This window comes from Embiotoca jacksoni, unplaced genomic scaffold (assembly GCF_022577435.1).
Source record: "Embiotoca jacksoni isolate LCO1_2020_lvr unplaced genomic scaffold, fEmbJac1.0.p SCAF_1, whole genome shotgun sequence".
Classification (NCBI taxonomy): domain Eukaryota; kingdom Metazoa; phylum Chordata; class Actinopteri; family Embiotocidae; genus Embiotoca; species Embiotoca jacksoni.
In genome coordinates, this window is record NW_027185229.1 from 2,742,723 (window position 1) to 2,764,824 (window position 22,102).

Below are 22,102 nucleotides of genomic sequence, written 5' to 3' on the forward strand. Positions count from 1 at the left end.
GTCCTGGTCCGTAGTGAACGTGTCTCGTGTCCTGGTCTGTAGTGAACGCGTCTCGTGTCCTGGTCTGTAGTGAACGTGTCTCCTGTCCTGGTCTGTAGTGAACGTGTGACGCCTCCTGGTCTGTAGTGAACGTGTCTCGTGTCCGGGTCTGTTGTGAACGTGTCTCATGTCCGGGTCTGTTGTGAACGTGTCTCGTGTCCTGGTCTGTAGTGAACGTGTGACGTGTCCCGGTCTGTAGTGAACGTGTGACGTGTCCTGGTCTGTGGTGAACGTGTCTCGTGTCCTGGTCTGTAGTGAACGTGTGACGTGTCCCGGTCTGTGGTGAACGTGTCTCGTGTCCTGGTCTGTAGTGAACGTGTGACGTGTCCTGGTCTGTAGTGAACGTGTGTCGTGTCCCGGTCTGTAGTGAACGTGTGTCGTGTCCTGGTCTGTAGTGAACGTGTGACGTGTCCTGGTCTGTAGTGAACGTGTGTCGTGTCCTGGTCTGTAGTGAACGTGTCTCGTGTCCTGGTCTGTAGTGAACGTGTGACATGTCCTGGTCTGTAGTGAACGTGTGACGTGTCTGTAGTGAACGTGTCTCGTGTCCTGGTCTGTAGTGAACGTGTGACGTGTCCTGGTCTGTAGTGAACGTGTGTCGTGTCCTGGTCTGTAGTGAACGTGTGTCGTGTCCTGGTCTGTAGTGAACGTGTGACGTGTCCTGGTCTGTAGTGAACGTGTGTCGTGTCCTGGTCTGTAGTGAACGTGTGTCGTGTCCTGGTCTGTAGTGAACGTGTGACGTGTCCTGGTCTGTAGTGAACGTGTGTCGTGTCCTGGTCTGTAGTAAACGTATGTCGTGTCCTGGTCTGTAATGATTGTGTGACGTGTCCTGGTCTGTAGTGAACGTGTCTCGTGTCCTGGTCTGTGGTGAACGTGTGACGTGTCCTTGTCTGTAGTGAACGTGTCTCGTGTCCTGGTCTGTAGTGAACGTGTGATGTGTCTGTAGTGAACGTGTCTCGTGTCCTGGTCTGTAGTGAACGTGTCTCGTGTCCTGGTCTGTAGTGAACGTGTGACATGTCTGTAGTGAACGTGTCTCGTGTCCTGGTCTGTAGTGAATGTGTCTCATGTCCTGGTCTGTAGTGAACGTGTCTCGTGTCTTGGTCTGTAGTGAACGTGTGACATGTCCTGGTCTGTAGTGAACGTGTCTCGTGTCCTGGTCTGTAGTGAACGTGTCTCGTGTCCTGGTCTGTAGTGAACGTGTCTCGTGTCCTGGTCTGTAGTGAACGTGTGACGTGTCCTGGTCTGTAGTGAACGTGTCTCGTGTCCTGGTCTGTAGTGAACGTGTGACGTGTCCTGGTCTGTAGTGAACGTGTCTCGTGTCCTGGTCTGTAGTGAACGTGTCTCGTGTCCTGGTCTGTAGTGAACGTGTCTCGTGTCCTGGTCTGTAGTGAACGTGTCTCGTGTCCTGGTCTGTAGTGAACGTGTCTCGTGTCCTGGTCTGTAGTGACATGTTTTCTCTTCACTTACGTGCAGCTTGTTGAGCAGCACTGTGTCCGTGTTCCCGCCGGGCTTCGCCGCCTTCCAGAACTGCTTCTGGGCCGAGTAGCGATTCATGGGACACAGTCTGAACAGACAATCTGTGCACACAGACACACACACACAGAAATCAACACATGAATCAATATATAAAACAACAGGGACACATAAAAAGAGAGATAAATATATTCATATAAATCAGTGCAGATACAAAGAAAGACATAAACATACATTGAAAGATAAATACATAAATGACGTACTTCCCTCAGCGCTCTAACAAATAGTGCTCCTTACTTGTGTACTACATGAATTTGTTGTTTCAAATCACACACTGCTGCTCTGCACTGACAGGAAATGACCTCATCACGTGATCGCATGACCCTCCAAAATATCTGCAGCTCTAATCATTTTACCCAGAAATCAATGTGTTTTCGTGCCCTCTGTTTAACACATTCAATACACACTGATTCTTCTATCCAGCAACAGCAGTGGAAAAGTTCAGGAACAGCTGCGGCTTCCTCCGACGCCTTATTTTGAAAACTCTTTATGCCCCGCCCCTTCCTCTACAGAGCCAAGATGGCAACCGTTTAGGGTGAAAAGGGTCCAGCAGTTTATGCTTCTTTTTTTTTTTTCTTTTTTTTTTTATTGTTTTGAGTGCATCATCCTGGTACTTGTAGTGTGCTGCATGTTTCTGGAGTGGACAGCGTGAACGCACTCAACACAGCCAGCGTTAGTCTGTAAGTACGACATTTGGAACACAGCAAAAGACTTTTATAATCAACTAACTCGGTTAGAATCAAACAAAAAGAAAACTAAAATGAGAACTAAGTAGAAAATGTGTTAATGTGGTCTGAGTGAAGTCTGGAGAGGTCAGTAGTGCAGGGAGAGAGCGACAGCGAAACAAACCGGCAGACACTAAACATCATAACGCAGAATAACACTCACTTCATAAATGACACGTCAAGTCAAAGATTTAAAAACAAAAAACACTCTATTTTCATTCATTCCTCCGTGAACTGATGCATGCACGTGCACGCCTGCACTTCAAACACGTATTAATAATTCTCTTGAATGGAGATCAAAGGGCTTTTGTCTGCTGCAGGGAGGAGCTGTGACAGGTTGGTGTGTGCGCTCATGATATGAAAGCACAGTAACGTGGAGTCAGTAACATCCTGCAGTCCAACCAGAACAAGGAACAGCACAGAAAAGACACTGTGTCTGTCTCTGTGTGTGTGTGTGTGTGTGTGTGTGTGTGTGTGTGTGTGTGTGTGTGTGTGTGAGACATACAGCAGTAAACCACGGTCAGTCATAGTTTGTAACCGCAGCAACCGGGAGATGCTGCTGACATGGATAGCCTCTGATTGTGCTGTTCATTTTCATAGATACCGCTGAGGGAAACCGGCCTGTTTATTTGCATGTAGACACAGTTTTCTTTTTTTTAAATAGAGTTCCTCTTCTGTCCCAAGAGAGTTCCTCTTCTGTAACAAGCTGCACAGCGAGAGAGAGAGAGAGAGAGAGAGAGAGAGAGAGAGAGAGAGAGAGAGAGAGAGAGAGAGAGAGAGAGAGACACACACACACACACACACACACACACACACACACACACACACACAGGTTTTAGCTAGCGAGCGCTGATGGACTACTTCTGCAGAATTAAACTTCTGACTCCTCCCTCCGAGTCCTGGCTTTCCTCTGACTTCACCGCTCATCAGACCGAATCTCTCTTTTTCTGAGAGGGTAAAAAGAGGAGAGAAAAGGAACAATCTGTCCATCCTTTCCCCCCATTTTCTCTCTCTCCATTCTGTCTGTCTGTCTGTCTCTCCTCCTGCTTCGAGCTGCTGTAACATAACCAAATAAGGCCAGCCATGAGAAGGGGAGTGGGATGACAGCGAGAGGGAGAAGAGGGTGGGGACTCCCTACCCCCCCCTCCTCCATATTCTGTCATCCTTCTCCTCTCTGAATTCCTCTAAACATTTCACACACACAACATCCAGTCTGCTCAGTTAATAGCCTCTATCTCCTAAATCCTCTTCATCCCCCGCTTTAGCCCTCTCATCAGATGAGGTTTACTTTTGTTTGACCCCAAAAATTCGGTCAGAAAAACAAAGAAAAGGAAGTGAAAAAGAAATGAGGAAGACAGGAAGCGAGTGAAAGAATGTAAAAGAGAGAGTGGGAGCTGAACGAGAGCTGCAGACGAAGGCGATGTGTATTTATGTGCTCCAGTTATGTTCACTCAAACAGTTGAAAACAGTCGACACCAGACGTGGATCAAACCTTTTAGTTTACATGACCAAATGTAGCTCCTGCCCTTTAATTTCCCTTTAAGAAAATAAATAAAAATCATATTCTAAATCCAGAATCACAGCATGTAAAATAAACAGCTGCATGTGACAGATCATCAGTCTTTAATCAGCTGAGAGAGAAAAAAAAACAAAAACATGGCTGAGAGTTTCTTCTGGGGTCAGTAGGCAGGAGAACGATTCATTAACATTCCTGCAACCTAAAAATAAATCTTTTACGACCAGAAACTCCCAAACTCATAAACACAGGTGAATTTAAGCAGTTAGAAAATATCTATTTGGAGTCATATTCAATACCGGCCACCTCAGGCGTCTTAACATCCCCGTAGCTCGGAGGTGTGATCAAACCATCGCAGACACTGGAGCCATTTGTGAGCCGGAGTCACGTCTGCAGTCATTTGACACAAATCTGAAACGTCTCAAAGGAAAAGTTGACAATTTATTTCTCTTCCTGGTCAGAACTTGTTGATGCGAACAGGCGGTTGATCAGACTTCACAGAGACGCATCTCCAGAAGACTTCAGAACATCTCGGTCACAGATACAGACTTTAATGTGTGAAACTGATGGAAATGATGATTTATTTATTTTTTTTTTTTTAAAGAGAAAAAAAAGTGCTTTCATTACTTAAAAATGACACAAACACGGCATACACAGATCAGTTTATGTGTAACAGAAGGTTTACTTCACGAGAAGCACCTGCTGTCTTATTTATTTTGGTCATTTAGATTTTAATCTTTTTGCATTCAAGTCTCAAGTGAGTTCAACCTTTTAGGAACTTTAAAGCCGTCAAACGACTCGATTCTCCTCGTTTTTTTGTGACTCAATTTTCCAACTTCATGACTCGTACTTGTGCGCTGAGCTCACACACAGTCAAAGCGACATCCAGTGAGTTTTGCATGACCGGGCAGGACTTTGATCCGTTACCGGTCGGTGTGCTGAAACATGACAAATATATGGAAGCAGTTTTAGGCCAAGATTCATAGTGACAACGTGTTAAATGATGCGATTTAAAAAGCGATTGTAGTTCAATCATTAAACTGCTCCCTCGGTCTCACACAAACGCACACAAAGTATATTTAACTTTAACCTCTGTATCTTGATAAATATCATATTCTTTTTAAAGATTATTGCATAGCCTGAGAAAGTAAAATGCAAAACAACCAAATATTTGAATATCTTGCATATATTTTATGGAAGAAGATCTGAGAAAATAAACTCCATATAATCTAAATCGCCATAATACAATAGATGTAAGGACACTTTATTTTCAATTTTCTTTGACTTTGTCTTTCCCTGTATTTATGTCAAGCCCTCACAATATAAATGTAGTGTATAATACTTACATGTAATAATCCATAATTGCAAGACTGTATTTACTTTTGGGCTCTGATTATTAATGAGGGACATCATGAAAATGCCAGAGTAATTTTTAGTTTTGTCATTTTTTATTTATGGCTGTGTATTTTGTTGGCAGGTTTATTTGCAATTCTTCATCTGGTGATGAACCGTGCAAAAGTCAATGAGTGAAGTTATTATTGGTTTGTGTGTGTGTGTGTGTGTGTGTGTGTGTGTGTGTGTGTGTGTGTGTCACTGACATGATCTCGTGACATAAAGATCAAAAATGAAGATGCATGTAGCGCTGGCAGCCATAAAGACTATAAATGATTATAAAGCAGATGAGAGCAGAACTTGCCAGAGAATTATTAGAGAAAAGCCACAACATTCACAGCTTCCCATTAGATTTAATGTCTGACAACACGGCACTGCATGAGTCACCAGGAGGAACAATGTAAGTGTTGGCTTCAATTTTCCACTTCATCTCCTCTTAATTGTCTCTCATAAAAGCAATTGAGGCAGATCAGAGGAGACCAAAACCCTGACATGTTGGTGCCAACAAAGAGGTCAACAGTGTCCAAATAGAAGCAGGGAGGCCTGTTCGTACCTCCGGAGCAGATCTGAGCGGTTAGACAACCAACCAAAGACCTGGAGACACACATTACATCGTACTTCTTCTTTTCTGTGTTAAGACAACAATAATCTCGTTGAACTGGCTTCAATGAACTGCGGTTCAGTGCCAGGCTTCTTGGAGATATTCTAGAGGAAGCAGCGAATCACTCGTAGTGCATCTGAGACAATAAATGGGTTTACTGACAACCTCAGCGTTCCCTGCAGGACCTCTCCTCCCTCAGCAGACTGGAGAGAGACGTTCGAGGGGGACTGAAGACAGAACAGTTTCTGGTGTTTATCCTTCGTGAGCCACCCAGCTGGTCCGCGAGTCTCCGACAGCCGCGGTGGTTTGGGCTGACAACAGGCAGGTGGTGGTACACGGAGGTACCGCCCCGCAGTGTGTGTTGGTGTGTCATTACAGCAGGAGTTGAGATGGGCAGCGTTTGTAGACATCAGAAGTCAGGACAAGGAGATGCCATTATAACAATCTTCACATGCTACCAGATTAGCAGTGAAAGTATCAGACTGATAAGAAACAAGCAGAAAAGTCAGCTGCTGTTGTTCAGACATTTTGTTATAAAAGCAACCGATGCTTTTGTTCTTCATGGTTTGTTTCTGATTATATTGAAACACATTTTTTCCATATACAATAAATCTCCGATTGTGTTTAAAAACTTTCGTCCACAGAAGCACACCGCTAACAACAGCTACGCAAGCAGAAATGTTTTGGAAAGACCCTTTTGAAACACTACAACCACATCAGCAACAACAAAAAACACAAAGTGGAAATGGGTCAAGTTGACTCTGAACAGAATAAGCCAAGAATGTGTCAACAAGTGCTGATCAAAGATTTTGTATATGAATACAGGCTGACCTACTTACTTACTTACTTACTTACTTACTTACACACACACACACACACACACACACACACACACACACTTTATGTTCTGATTCTGCTAACCACCAACATCTGAATATTCCTTCAATAATAAAACTACAACTGTGTGTAAATCCATATTTATTTGCAAACAGACCAAAGACAACATATCAAATGTTGAAACTGGGAACTTTGATTGTTTTATGAAAATGATGTGCTCATTTTGGGACGGGGGCATGTGGTGTTTTACATCACTTATTGTTTTAACAACACTGTAAACGTCTGGGAACTCAGGAGTCCAGTTGCTGGAGTTTTTAAAGTGAAATGTTGTCCCATTCTTTCCTAAATAAGAATTTGCATTCTGGTTTTATTGACATTTTACAGCGTCCCAACTTTTTGGGAAACAGGGTTGTAGTTGCTGCATAAAATACATATATTCAGAACTTTAGAAAAAAAAAGTGCCTGCTTTAAATATTTATCAACAAAACACTACTCAAAGGTTGTTGTTTTTTTTATAAATATTTGAGGACGGTGATGGATGAGTTTGTAGAGAAGATTTGAACAATGCTACATTCAATTTACACGACAACTTCAACATACGACCAAAACAGCTGTCAACACGGCAACTTCAGTTTAGACAACTGGTGTGAGATTCAAACAACTGAGTGACAAAGTCTAAATCACGGCCAGTAAGAATGGAAATACAAAGCGCTGCCATCTCTGCCGTAGATGTACCGGACTCTGCGGTCGGCGTGTGAAGATGTTACAGTGTTCAGCCCTTGTGAAATGCAAAACGCCTCAGCATATGGACTCGGGGCTCCGTGAGCGAGAGTGCGACTGAGTGGAGGGTTCTTGTGTTTACATTAACAGGAAATGTTGAGCATACCTCTGCAGTGACAACACGGCCCAGTGGACACGGTTCATCTGGCCTCGTGGCCCTTGAACCGTCCACTTGGTCTCTTATCTCTGCACTAATGTGTCTCTCGAACAGCTGAGCAGCCTCCTAGATGGGGAGGGACAGAAAAAGGGGTTTGCTCTGCAGAGAGGACTCGAATTAGGCAAAGAGATGTGGAGGAAACGCCGCAGATATGGAAGCAGACTGTGTTTGTGGATGTTTAAAGAAGGGAAAACCTACTTCTTGTTTTATTTCAAAATGTTTCACCGATTCTCTACGGCAAGTCCAAAAGACAAAATACTCAACTTCCTCCGCTGGATAGAAGCGAGGCTCGGAGCCACTGCATTTGTAAAGCTTCAGTGGTAAAAAAAAATCATTAAGCCACAAACACATCATTTTAAATTCATAGCTCAAAACTCCTTCAATAGCCTCACATCACAGCCTTACATCTTGGTCTATAACATGTCACTTTCAGTTCTGCTTTTCCAAACTAAACACGACCAGAATGGAGGCTTTTTATGTGATGATGTCGTGTTTTCACCCGAGAAGCGTGACATCATCAGGTCTACTAAGAAAAGTCTGCTAACTCTTAGTATTTCACAAAATTATTAATAAATCCTCCAAACGCTCTTAAAAAATAACAAATAACTTGAATTATTTATCTTTCTTTATGTAAAGTTTGAGTGGTAGTTTTCTAAAGTTGTACTTTGATGGCATGATTTGCTGCTAGTATTAAACAAAGTATGTGGCTTACTGTAAAAGCAGCACACTGTAAAGATGGGGGTTTTTCACAGAAGATATTTCGACATTTCCAAATAGAAACGGCATGAGTTTAAATAATAAAATAATGATGGCCGAGTTCTACTAAGTTGCTCCAGTGTTCAGTTCAGGATCCTGGTATTGTTCATGCTGGCTCACTGACACTTTTACAATACTGGGCCATTGTTAATGTTGTTAGAAACACCTGTTCTGTTGCTTTCAAGTATGTGTTCATTAAAATTCGTATTGAACTGGGAGTGAGACACGTATGAAACGTCACAACAGAAAATAAACAGATGGAATTAATAACATTAAAAGTGTCTCAGTGAGCAAGAATGCACAACACCAGAAGAACTCTGCAGCTGACACGGCTGAAAGGAGTGTCGCCATCGATGGCGTCATCAATTATATCCGTGTTTGATAAGCGACGACGCCTGCTGTGAAAAAAGATAAAGATGTCCTGAGACACAAACGGTCAACCAAATAATCCTTCATTAATAATTGTGACATTAATTTCCAGAGTGTCTCTTTACAAAAAGGACCAAAAATCCCTAAAGTTGTACAAACATCTTGCATATCTACCAGCATGAAGGCTGTTTAGATCAAATGAAGCATTGCCATTTGAACTGCACTATCATGAGGCTGGAGGACTTCAGACAGATTAGAAACAGGATTGTCAAATTTGAAGCAGCGATATCTCAGAGATCCTGACTTTCAGTCAATAGTTTGGGTCAAGCCAGACGCATCTTTTCATTAGAACTTCCTTGCCTTTATCAGAACACGTTTTTACCTGCACACCCCCGAATAAATCTTAAAGTCTCCATGTTCAAGATAAACCTGATGACATCATAGGGAGTTATTCTGTCAGACAGAGCCACAGCCATTACACCTGTTTTTTTAGTCTGAGTAATCCTCATTATGAAGCTCAAAATGACTTTTAAAAGGGTAAAACCGTGGAAACTCCCTGTAATGTAAAACATTTCTGTCTCTGTTGCATCAGACTGCACATGGCTCCACGGCAACCTCCTTACATCATCCTATTGATCCCGTTTTCACCTCTTCCTGCTGTTTGGTCGACATCCAGAGGCTCCTCTCAGTGACATGAAGGCCTCTTCAGGTCAACACCGGCTGACATGCTGAACAAGTTTAACAGCACTCATAACATATGTGTGTGTGTGTGTGTGTGTGTGTGTGTGTGTGTGTGTGTGTGTGTGTATAGTGGAAAATACACAATGACAAAAAATATTTTGTAACAAAAATTGCATCCCATATCTCCAATATCCTCTAATAACTTCAAATTTTTAAAATTTGGTGTCTTGGGTGGATCAGGTTTAGAGCGAGACTTTTCCTTTGAGTTTACTATGCTGGGTGAGGAGCTCTAGAAGAGGCGTGTTGGAGGATGGAGGATTAAAGGAGACAAATTGATTAGTGAAAGCCTTCCTGTGCAGGTGAGCCAGCAGCAGCTCTGTCACTACAATCACGTTTACCAAAAATACACACAGTGACAATTATAATTAGATTCTACAAATGGCTTGGATGGTGCGTGGCTCCGACTCTCTTGGGTCACTTACAGTAGATGTATATATGCATCAACATGTTGAAAAGGACTAAATAAAGGATGATGCACGGCTGAATCACTGGATGAAACACTTTGTCCAAGTTTAGTCTGGATAATAAACTTCACAGTTGCACACACGGCAGCAGAGACAGAGAGAGAGACTCGTCTTTCGTGGACGTATCAGTCTGTACTCTGTTTATCGTGCTGACAGCGATTGTCTCCGGGGGGAGATAACGTGTCCGGAGACCCGCTGAAGAGCCGAACTGTACAGGTCGGTGCTGAGATCAAAGCTCTCCCCTTTCTAACTGCACAGCGATCTCCTTTACACTCTTGAGACGGCAGATATCATCCCGAGAGCAGAACGGGAGTGTGTGTGTGTGTGTGTGTGTGTGTGTGTGTGTGTGTGTGTGTGTGTGTGTGTGTGTGTGTGTGAGAGCACACGAGGAATGCACACTATCGGGCACACTTCAAAAGACAAGCGGAGAGTTAAAGAGGCAGAGGCCAACATGTTGGAGAGGTCTGTAAAAAGAAACAGGGCAAAAAAAAAAAAACAAAACAAGCTTGAATCCATCTCAGACAGTCGAACGAGTGACGCTTTGATACACCTGACAGTTATTGTGTAAATGAATCGTGTACAGAATGTAAGAAAATATGAAGTCAAAAATGGCCTCACAAAAGTTCACTATGGAGTTCAAAACCCAAAGAAATTTAATTTACAATAACTCTCACAGTAAAGAAGAAAAATGTATGCATTGGGAAATTAAATAATTATTTCAGCTCTATATTTTGTAAACAAGATACTTCATGCTTAGTTTGTATTGATCCAAAACTGTTAAACTTGTACAGCAGGGGTCTCCAACCAGTGGCCCGTGACCCGGTTCAAACAATATGCAGCGTTTTCCACACATAGACTGACTTAACCTGTCCGAGACAACGGCGCTACCAACGCGATGGATTAACAAGTGGACGACCTCCCCTCGCTCCCTCCACCCGAGTCTGCGCTGCACCTTGTCAGTGCTGCAGAGGTTTAAGCTCCGCCCACAGTGAGACACAGAGATCAGAGGACAGAAACACAGCAGAGACTCTCATGCTGAGCTGGAAACAAACAGCTGCTCATAATAAATAACATAAATACAACATGTTCAGCTGGACAGCAACCGTGTCTGTCACGGAGTGAGGTAGAAGTCAAAGTTACACCGCAGGTCAGCTGAATGCTGCGACTTTTCAAATTAAAAGCCCTCCAGTTTCACACAGGGTCCAATCACATACTTAAACATGTGTTTCTTACAGGAGTAGGGTGGGGTGGGGGTGGGGGGGGACCCAATCGAAGGGTAAACACAATGTGCCTGTTGAGTATCAGTTTGTTATTGTTCACATAAAAAAAAAAAAAAAGCTGATTCAGCTGGTTTGGGTGGAGCCCAGCTCTGTGAATAAATGTTATGAAATATTACGTTCTTAAGCTATAAAACATAATTCAACTACCAAAAACATCCAGTTACGTTACGAAGACTGAAACGGCTGCAGCAAGCACAATGACCGTTTTCTGCTCACAGCCTCGGTACAACATAGGGCCTCTCCCCGGGGACACAAACCTCCAGCCTGAGAACTGTCGGTCGTGAGTACTACTTCCTGTACGAGAGCTAATAATAGCGCGTCATCCCAAAGAAACAGCTCAAAGCTTTTATTCAGACATCAACATCAGAGCTGATTCTCTCCATCTGCCTTAACCTCCACACACACACACACACACACACACACACACACACACACACACACACACACACACAGCTCACAAACACATGCATGGATGCATGCAGATCACACACACACACACACACACACACACACACACACACACACACACACACACACACACACACACACAGCTCACAAACACATGCATGGATGCATGCAGATCACACACACACACACACACACACACACACACACACACACACACACACACACACACACACACACACACAGCATTAACACTGACAAAGGCAGGCCTGTTTGAAGTCCAGTGGGCTCAGATATTGCAGCTGTCACCAAAGAAACACACCATAACACAACGAGCAGCGTCTCTCTCGCAGTATAAACACACAGCGGCTCGTGTTATGATCTCAGGAGGAAGAGGAGAGGAAGAGGAGAGGAAGAGGAGGGTCCGCTCTTACCTCGGAACTTCTTCGGAGGGTTGTTGAGGTCTCCGGCGTCGGGCTGGACGACGCAGCGGTCGTCCACCAAGCTGGAGAAGATGGACACAGGATGACATAGTTACAGACAAACACGCGAACCAGATTCTGTTTTATGTTGATATTTGCGTTTTTGTTTGTTTTGAAGTACAATATGATGACGTCAGTCAGCTGTCGGACTTTCTTAACAAAACTGAATGTATTGATAAAAGTATGGAGGCTTGAGTTGAAATAAGTAACAGCCAACAATAGTTAAATCACATTTAAGTGATTTTCTTAAACCAAATGACAAAACCTGTGGAGTTACAAAGTGTAAAATCAAAATATTTAATTTATTGATTTTTCAAGCTTTTGTGACATTTATTGACAAAAAAAAAATAATTTGAATATTTCAAAAAATAAATAAGACCATTTAATAATTGTTAGTGCACCCTTGTTTGATCATGTCTGCTTTGTTATTTTAATAAATAACTTAAAATTGTGAAAACCAAAAATTTTACAATTTAACTGTAATTTCCTTAAAAAATATAATCTAAAACAAAAAATATATTAAAGAAAGCAGTGATCTGAAGATTTTAAAAACTAGCAAAGTTTCAGCATATTTCCATGATTTATTTTACTGACGATCGAAATGGGTGTTAATTAATGTTTTAGTCCGGTTAATCAATAGTTAGGCACCATCACTGCTCAACATTTATGGAGATGACGTGATATTGCTGTTTTCTCGGGTTTGGAAACCAACGCATTCACCAACAAAAGGCTGTTTTCCTTGAGCGCTCCTGCAGCCTGTTTATTTTCCCCTTCCACAAAAACAAGGACAAACTAAACCCTCCAGATGAGATGATCGTTGGGGCAGGCTGGAATTTCTGGTGACAAATTTAGCTTTTACTGGCTTAGAATAACAACACCAGTCTGGACACCGGCCAGGTCCCACATCCACTTCAGGCCTTTTCCAGCAGCACGTCTGCAGTTGTCCAAACAGATGTGTCTGCTCGTCGAGCCCGAGCACCTCGAGGAACGAGGCCGCCGACTCCGGCGGAACAAGAAATGTGTTGAGAAGACACATGGTGAGAGTGTGTGGTCAGTTATTAACACCAGTTTAATGGTTACACCGCTGGACAGACAGGACAGGTCATCTGTACAGTCAGCAGCATTTCTAACATTGTTTCTCACACACACACACACACACACACACACACACACACACACACACACACACACACACACACACACTCGCTCTCTCTTTCTCTCTCTGCAGCTACTAAAGAGGAAGTGGCGTGGAGGAGGAGGAGTTACGATGCTCTCAGTGTGGCGTCTTTCTCTCTGGGCAGATGATCTGGAGAATGCTGCTGAGTTGGTGTTTGTGCGTGGAGTCATGAATATGTCCTACATAAGGAGTGCTTGTAGTGTGTGTGTGTGTGTGTGTGTGTGTGTGTGTGTGTGTGTGTGTGTGTGTGTGTGTGTGAACTCCACAAAAGCCAACAATGTCTCTGCAGTGACTCAGTCGTTGCTGCGGGTCATTCCATTTTTCATGAGCGGGGGGGAGGTGAGGGAGGTGAGGGGGGGGGGGGGGGGGGGTTGATAGCTGATAGGCCTGATAGTGTTCCTAATGCTGTCACCTTCTTATGAGGTTATACACCAGCAAAAACATGAAAAATAAATCCTCCCGTGGCCTTGTTTACATCCACAACAGAGGAGGAAAGGTTAAACGCAACAACAGCGAATCATTGTGATATTTGAAGTCGTGTCTTCGGGCCGTGTCAGGACACTGTCTGCAGAAAAAGGGACCACATGATCAACATGCATCTCACCACCAGAAAAACAGTTCTGTGTTGCAGATGTGAAGCAGAACTGATGGAGGGACACAATGTGTAACTTGTAAAAATGTCAGCATGGACCACCACAACTTTATGGTTAACTGTGTTGCTACATTTCCTTTTTCTTCCTCGTGCTCGTCGCTCACGGCTGAAGTGACACTTCAAACGGCCTCCCACGGGTTTTTTCACAGCTTTGGTTCTGTGATGCAAACTGCAAAAAACTACAGCTATTCGTGTCTCCTTTTTACTACATAAATCTCGACCTTTGACCGACTGGTGGGAGCTGATGCAAAACTGTGGACGCAAAGCATGCTGGATTCAAATAGTGAGAGAAATACTGTGATTTCCTTTTTCTTGTAAAATCATCCGATGCGGTGGGGCGGAGGGAGAGTGAGCAGGAGGTGAGAGGGACTCACCCCAGGGTGCTGATGAAACCGTTGGTCGACCCCTCCGCATACAGGGAGCAGATGTCCCCGATGTGCAAGAAGCTGGACATCTTATCCGACATGTTTGACACAAACAGGGCAGCACCTAAGAAGAAGAAAAGGAGGGAATAAAATCGGATAAAAAAATTTTTTTTAAAAAGACCAAACTACTCTTATTCTGGTCTGCGTGATAGAAAGTGTAAAATCACAGAGATGTGTGACATATTGTCTTCCATTAAGTGGATGTAGCTTCAGCATACATGTATTTCCACCATCAGAGCTAAAGAGTTGCCGGTGAGGATCCTGCTGATTTCTGACTGCGCGGATTTGCATGGAAGCGGCTGCACAGTAAAAGTCTGTTTGATGTCGCTGCGGCGTCACGATGACGTTTCTGCACCTGCAACAGGTGAAGCTGCTGCAGCTCCACTTCTCCCCGGTTCACCTGCCTCTCAAAATATGATCGATGAATCTTCTAAACCCCCTTCAAAAAAAAAAAAACAACAACAAAAAAGACAAACTAACGGCTCACGGTGGCTGACTTCACTGAGCCTCAAAGAAATGAACGATTCGGGTGATTAAATGAGGGTTGTGTCTAAAAACACCTCCTGGAAGTTGAGCTGTGTTCGCATGCTGCCGATGCTGCTCGTCTTTGGGAGGTTTTCAGCCGTTTACAGCTGCTTTATTAACCATGTAAAGAGAACTACATCTTTTTTCCTCCGGCAGAGAGACAGAGAGACAGAGACAGACAGAGAGACAGAGACAGACAGAGAGAGAGAGGAGGACACGCAGAGGAAGGAGAGGATGGCAAACTGTGCGCTCAACTTTACCTCGGTTTGCAGCTGTTCAGCTCTCTCTGGGCATGACTGCGGCTCTCCTCTCCGCCGATCCGAGGCTGACACCCAGCCGACGGTAGTAATCCAGTTTTGGGCTTCTTTTCTTTCTTTTTTTGGACAGCACCAAACACCTTTCCGCGCCTGTCGGGAGCTCGGCGAGCTGCTGTGCTCAGTGAGGCGGGCGGGCGGTTCACTGGCTGGCCGAGAGCTGCCTGGCTCGCTGCCACTTCTCCTCCTCGGGCGGCCGTAGTGTTGATAGCTGGGAAATGACGTCCATGTGTCCCGACCACAATCTGAACCGTGTCAGCGCTCCTACTGCGGTGTCGAGGTTTCTTTAAAAAAAAAAAAAAAATTAAAACAAAAAAAACAACATCTTTCTTTTAAGTCTGACTGATTTAACTGTGAAACAGCAGCAAACTTGTGAAAATAAGTTTAATTTGATTTAAGTGTGTGATTTTATTCCGATAAAACCAGCTGACAGTAACTGTCATCTGTTGTCAGAACTACTTCTAACTATTTGTTGTGCATTAACAGAAACAAACATTTCTTCAGTCCGGGCGGGAAAGAGTTACCTTTTCTTTACGCCGACACCAGCTGACCGACCACGTGACTTCCCGGAAGTAAAAGTAAAAACACGAGCAGACGTTGAGCCCTCTTATGTTGCGAGAATGACGCGTTATTTGACCATATTTTTCATCTTTGGGTGTGTGAACACAGCGTTGTGTCTTCAGGGTTCGTGCGGGGCGGAGCGGACACCCGCCGCCCCGGAGGGAGCAGCGGGCTGCGGCTGTGACAAGCTGAAGAGAGCCGCTGGTGGTGCAGGTGGTGCTGGGGGTGCTGGGGGCCCCGTGGAGGACAGGACAGCAGACCCAGCTTTGAAATACTCCGCAGGCGTCGACGAGGCCCGGGGCGACGAGGAGGACATCCAGACCCAGGTATGCTGCGGATCCTGTCATGCATCAGGGAAATTCGTGAAACAACGTTGTCGGACCACAAGCCTGTCATCTTTGAAGCTGTTACTGCTGGCTCAGACCCCCCTTCATGTTAGGTTGTCATCCACCTTTCCAATGTTTTAAAAGCCGTTTAAAAACCTATTTTCGTCTTGATTTTAACGTTACTTACTTTTAGTAATCCAGTTTTTTGAATGTGTGACTGCTTATGTGTGTGCAACCTTTGTTGTGTGTTAAAATGTGCTCTACAAATTGATTTTGATTTGATGGAGGAAAAAAAAAACCAAGCAAGTCATGTTTTACTCTGAGTGAAGAAAAGACGAGTCTGACAGGTTGTTTGTCCTGTCGAGGTGCCCTTGAGCAAGACACTGTCGTCTATTAGAAACACAAATCTGTGGATCAGCACCATTTAAACCCTCATTTCAGTCCACATCTACCTTATTATTGCTCATTTCAGCACTTCCCCTCTTTAGTTTGTGTGTTGTTTTTTTTAAACAAGCTAAAACCACAAGCTATAAATATGTTGACTTCAACATGGAAGTAGGACACTGAATGGACACGCGTACTTTCATTTCTTTGCCTTTATTCTCCAGCAGTTTTACACTGCATGTTGCATCGGTGATTATTTGTAGAAAAATGTCCTTGTTTGATATTATTTATAGTTTACTCTCTGCTGATTTGGATTATGTGCTCGATGCTTCATTGTGTCCCTCAACAAGTAATGAGATTGTTAATTAGAGAGAAAAAGTCACTGCCAGGTTTTGACAGTTGTAGTGAAGCAGTTCTCTGTCTTTGTAAAAATCTGAAGCAGTCTTGAATTATGAGTTTGATTCAAGATTGTTTGAGTGCTCAGTTAATTGAAGGTTGGAGGCATCTGTTGCCGTGATTTAAAACAAAAATAACATGGTTAAGAATGAGTAAAAAAAATTACATATATATATAATATTTAAAATATTTACATTTCAAATATGTGCAGATGGATAAAAACTGACCTTTACGTTAAGGTTGTTTTTAAATTCTGCAAACTTTGAAATAGCCAACTGTTTAACTAATAAATGAATTTATAAATGACAAATGTGTTTGTATTTTTGCTAGCTATAATATTTTTAGATGTTTGTTCCTTTATTTATTGCTGTTGATATGATTTTATAACTTTATTGTGCTCCTGTGTTGTGGTCAGATAAGATTACATTTCCAGCTTTCCTTTTAGTCCCGTAAACTTCTTCTTCTTCAAATTATGCACATTTATAGGACACGTTGTCTGTTTCTAAAGTATAGAGATTAAAATAATATTTTTTACTGGGTCCAGATGGTGCTGATCTCTGGAGGAGAGTTCCTGATGGGAACCGACAACCCCGGCATCCCTGCCGACGGTGAGGGCCCTCAGAGGCCGGTGCACGTGGACTCCTTCTACATGGACGTCCAGGAGGTCACGAACACACTCTTCCAGAGCTTCGTCAGAGCCACGGGACACGTTACCGAGGTAACGGATAAATACCGTCTTCAAAGACCGAAACCTTAATCCTTAAATGTCTCATGACACTTTCACCTTTGTGATTTTAGGCGGAGAAATTCGGAGATTCGTTTGTGTTTGAGGGAATTTTGAGCGACGCCGTCAAAAACCAAATAACTCAAGCTGTGAGTATAAACACTGGACAGCTCACTTATCTCTCACGCTGCGTCAGTTTAAAGCGTCATCACAGTCCCGTGAAAACACATGCGTACAATTTTCAAACAGTGATTTGAAAATACCAAGTAAACGGAATGAGTGTGCGGCTGCTGTAGGAGTCACTGGTTGTGACAGGTTTTGTTCTTTTTAACTGATAAGAAATGATGGAATTTAATGAAGACTACATTTTACTGTGGTGATGAAGCAGGGTGAGTTTTAATATGGTGTTTATCTAATGCATTAGATGATTTCATGTCCAGTTTGTCTTCAGGATGGACATAAAATAGTCCTGAAGCCATGTAAGAAAGGAAGGTTTGAATATTTATTTAAAATGTAATTTGAAAGAGTCTGCATGCTTCTTTTTTTTTTTTTAAATAATCTTTATCTTTTATTACTGTGTACTTTCTGTAGGATATAATTTGGATCTTCCTCAAACTAGGATGTATTTTAAAACTTCCTTTTATCTGGAAAACCTTTAAAAGCTCCATTTTCAGGTCACACGTATTTCAGCTTTAGACGGATATGAAGAGTTACACCGCTGTGATTTAAGATTTTTGAGAATGTTAATAGATCGGTTTGAGGAGGACTGAGTGCAGACAGCAGGTAGTTCACTGCTTCATGTCAGCGGTCATGTGCAGCCTGGTCATGTGACTGAGAAGGTGATGTGGCTCCATTAATGCAACAGCACATTGCAATTCTGTACAAACATATGTAAGCGTGCAAGAGAAAATCGGAATGAGAATAAGAGAGAAGCATGATATCAGTCAGTGACCTCTGTTACCATCACTGCGTTATTAGGTGGCTGCTGCCCCCTGGTGGCTTCCAGTCAAAGGGGCCAACTGGAGGCACCCCGAGGGTTCAGACTCCAACATCACAGACAGGTAGAAGAACACCTGACCACATACACTGAAAGTCTCAAAGCGTGAAAAAGAATACACGTATTTCTTTTGTTTAATTTTGTCTCATCATGTGGGAAATTAAAACCGTGAAAGATGAAGGTAATGAGTTTCCACCTGTTGTTTTCAGGTTGGATCATCCTGTCCTGCACGTCTCCTGGGCCGATGCTGTCGCTTACTGCTCGTGGGCCAACAAGAGGCTTCCTACGGAGGCAGAATGGGAGTACGCCTGCAAGGGTGGCCTGAAAGACCGGTGAGATATTCACTACTTATTACAGTGTAAAATGTGCTAAAGTGCATGCGCAGCGGTCTGCATAAAGCATGTCTCAAATGAACTTCCTGTTGTACTACATGCAGGCTGTATCCCTGGGGGAACAAGTTGAACCCTAAAGGACAACACTACGCCAACCTGTGGCAGGGGGACTTCCCCACACACAACTCGGCGGAGGACGGATACGTCCAAACATCGCCGGTAAGGCTGACGGGGAGGAGCCGTGGTTTTCAGAGACGTCGTGTTTCAGGTCAGAGAGGAGGAAGATCGGCTGATTGTTCGAGGCTCTGCCTTTTATAATCTGCAGGAAATGAGACGTGGCAGAGATAAAAGCTCATTTCAGAAGTTGATTAAGTCCCACCAGGAGCTCACAACGTCCGCAGATCACATTAATAACTGTCACACAGAATGAATCCAATCGCTGTCTCTGCAGGAGGAGATTTTAAAGGACAGTTTCGGCATCAATCATGATATTTGCTTCAAGTCATTAAGGTTATTGGGAGAAAATATTCTTTTAATATGCGTATTTATGATTCAGAAAACTGAAAATATGTATATTTTATCTTATTTTAGGGGCAAATTAAACTTTGAGCTCAAGAGCAGGTTTGAAGTTTTGACTCCAACATTCAGTGTTATAAAATAAACTCACAAATCCAAAGAGGGCAAATATCCTTAACGATTTATTAACATTCGCATATCCAAAACACTTTTTTTTTATTTCCATCTTTTGTAAATCCTAATGATTCTCTCTAAAGATGACATTTGGAAATATATAAACTGACTCTTATGTGCTTAATATAAGTTATACAGTCAAAAACCTTCTCTTTTTTTTTTGGTCCACTCTTAGCTTAGCTAGTTAGCATCTTAGTAGTCACACTTTTCTTAACTTGTACACGACCTCTATGAGTGCAGATGTAAACAAGAAGTGAGCCATAATAAAAAATAAAAGCCATAAAAATCCCATTCTTATTAATAAGAAGTAATCTTCGCATACAAAATTTATTTCTCATATTTATAGTTAAAAATAAATTCTAAATCAATTTTTGGTTCATAGAGGTAGAGGAAAATGATTTCCATAGTTTGTGTTGCAATAGAAAAAACAATGGAGAGAAAAAGAGAGACAGGAACAACCTGTGAGTCCAGATTAGACATTAAATGAGTCATATTTGTGATTCAGTTCTTGGAAAGTACTTCAAAATCACGTGCTCATTACCTGCAACACACAAACACATCCTCCATTCATTTAGAAGAAACAACAGTTAATCCAAATACAATGTCCTCATCAGAACCTGCATTAATGAGACATTATTCGTCCCCCGACCCTGCAGGTGATGTCCTTTCCTCCTAATGGTTTTGGTCTGTACGACATGGTGGGGAATGCTTGGGAGTGGACCTCAGACTGGTGGACTGTACATCACACCACAGACCAGCAACACAACCCGGTAATGACACATTACATCACATGTAAGCTTTTCCTCTTGATTGATATGAGCTGAGTTTTTGACTCTGCTGTCTCCTCATCCTTTCAGACGGGTCCTCCCACTGGGACAGACAAAGTGAAGAAGGGAGGCTCGTACATGTGCCACAAGGTAAAGACATCTGCATGCAAACTAAACTATAGATTAATCAACATCTAGTTGCTTAACAACATATTTGAACTGTTAAACTATCGTGGTTACCTCACCGGGTGGTTTGATTGTGTGGACAGTGACGTCTTGTGGTGCAGCTGAAGCAGAGAAAACAAAACAGTTCTGGCCAACGAGATCAACTGTAGAACAAAATCCACAGCAGCTCTGACATTAATATTTCTGAGGGGAGTAGAAAGCTCTCTATTACACTCCACAGTCAGCTAATTACAAACCCAAATCATTTAAACGGGACAAAATATTAGGAACACCTTTTATTATAACCCAACAAGACCACAAAGTCTCCAAAACGACCATTTTTCAATAAATCAACACCTCTCAATCAGATTTAATAACACTTGAACATTATAATGATATAAATTGGATCTGTTATTGAGTTGTTATATTATTTTATTTTTATGCTTCACTCATCAGTGGTTTACATGCTGAGGATCATTTGTGTGTACAGTGTATATATCCGCCCACAGGTGACTATTCCTGTTTGCTTGCTACCAGTATTGGTTGCCATGGAAATGTAACTACTTGATGCAAAATTAGTCGGCGGCACAGGGTTGTGTTTGTTTCATACGAGTTAATCAAGTGAGGGAGCAGAGGAGACTCAGCACACAATAAACATGAAGGGGACAGTTTAGAGTTGAAGGAAAATTACTTTAATTTCCCTGTTTTCTTTCCCCTCCTCCTACTCCTCCTCTTCCTCTTCCTCCACCTCCTCCTCCTCCTCCTCCTCCTCCTCCTCCTCCTCTACCTCCTCCAGTCTTACTGTTACAGATACCGATGTGCAGCCCGGAGCCAGAACACTCCGGACAGCTCGGCCTCTAATCTCGGCTTTCGCTGTGTTTCTCGGGAGCGGCGATGACCTGACCTGCTCGTCTTGAACACAGACTTCCTTAATCGAGCTGCTCCCTCACCTCACTGTTAAAAAGCAAGGTAAACCCATAAAAGGAGTGTTTGGATTTCGTGGCAAGACCTTTGAATGACATTTCCTTACCATGAATCTGAAGATAACGTTATAAGATTAAAAAAGAATGACAGAGTGTCTTTCATTACTGTAGATATCTGCAGAGCTCTATAGTTTTATAAATTTCTATAATGTTTGTGACTTTTGAAGAAAGATGAAATGAACAAAGGTTTTATAGTCTCTGTTCTTTGAGCACAGGTGGAGAGACATCTCCATCATGTAAATCTAATTTAATCTGTTAAATTACAATGTACGATAATGACACTGTAAAGTTGCTGTAAAATTACAGTAAAATATTTTTGTATAATTTTTGCAAACGCGCGGGATGCTGTGAGACTCTATTTGTCTTTCTCTTTGTGAATGTGTCTGTGCTCTAATTGGAGGTTTTTATCTTCCGTTCTTACGAGATTTTCCTTTACTTTTTCTGTCATTTTTCTACATGAAAAGCACTCGGTTTCCTTAAATGGTCCATAATAAGAAAACTAATCAGATCAAATGCTTTTTGTCTTGATTTGATTGTCTGGGTTACACTGTGTGGAAGACGTTGGGTCTGATTAATGACTAGTTCGATATGTAGCTGTAACGTGTAGCAT

General features: G+C 42.7%; 2 protein-coding genes across 4 annotated transcripts in view; one reads left to right on the plus strand and one right to left on the minus strand.

The window, feature by feature from the left end:
- Positions 1–15,398, minus strand: part of LOC138201725 (inositol 1,4,5-trisphosphate-gated calcium channel ITPR1-like) — a 70,906-nt gene extending 55,508 nt beyond the window's left edge. Inside the window, exons 1-4 of the mRNA XM_069155315.1 lie at positions 15,114–15,398; positions 14,278–14,392; positions 12,027–12,097; positions 1,504–1,613 (exon numbers count right to left, since the gene is read on the minus strand). Of these exons, the coding sequence (XP_069011416.1) occupies positions 1,504–1,613; positions 12,027–12,097; positions 14,278–14,369 (273 nt within the window). The 5' untranslated portion in view covers positions 14,370–14,392; positions 15,114–15,398. The remainder of the gene's footprint in view (positions 1–1,503; positions 1,614–12,026; positions 12,098–14,277; positions 14,393–15,113) is intronic.
- A 255-nt stretch (positions 15,399–15,653) lies between these two features.
- sumf1 (sulfatase modifying factor 1) lies at positions 15,654–22,005 on the plus strand. Of its 3 annotated transcripts, none has more exons than XR_011178571.1 (10): positions 15,654–16,054; positions 17,379–17,552; positions 17,633–17,707; positions 18,537–18,619; positions 18,765–18,887; positions 18,992–19,106; positions 20,234–20,347; positions 20,435–20,494; positions 21,306–21,478; positions 21,957–22,005. XR_011178571.1 is itself a non-coding variant. In XM_069155318.1 (10 exons), exons 3-10 carry the CDS (start codon positions 17,379–17,381, stop codon positions 21,405–21,407), a joined length of 846 nt encoding a protein of 281 aa, XP_069011419.1. In that variant the 5' UTR covers positions 15,698–15,745; positions 15,851–16,054; the 3' UTR covers positions 21,408–21,830. The 3 variants fall into 3 exon arrangements, 2 of the variants coding, with proteins under 2 accessions (XP_069011418.1, XP_069011419.1); XM_069155318.1 differs by lacking the exon at positions 21,957–22,005 and having other exon boundaries at positions 15,698–15,745; positions 15,851–16,054; positions 21,306–21,830; XM_069155317.1 differs by lacking the exon at positions 21,957–22,005 and having other exon boundaries at positions 21,306–21,830.
- Positions 22,006–22,102: the final 97 nt, after the last annotated feature.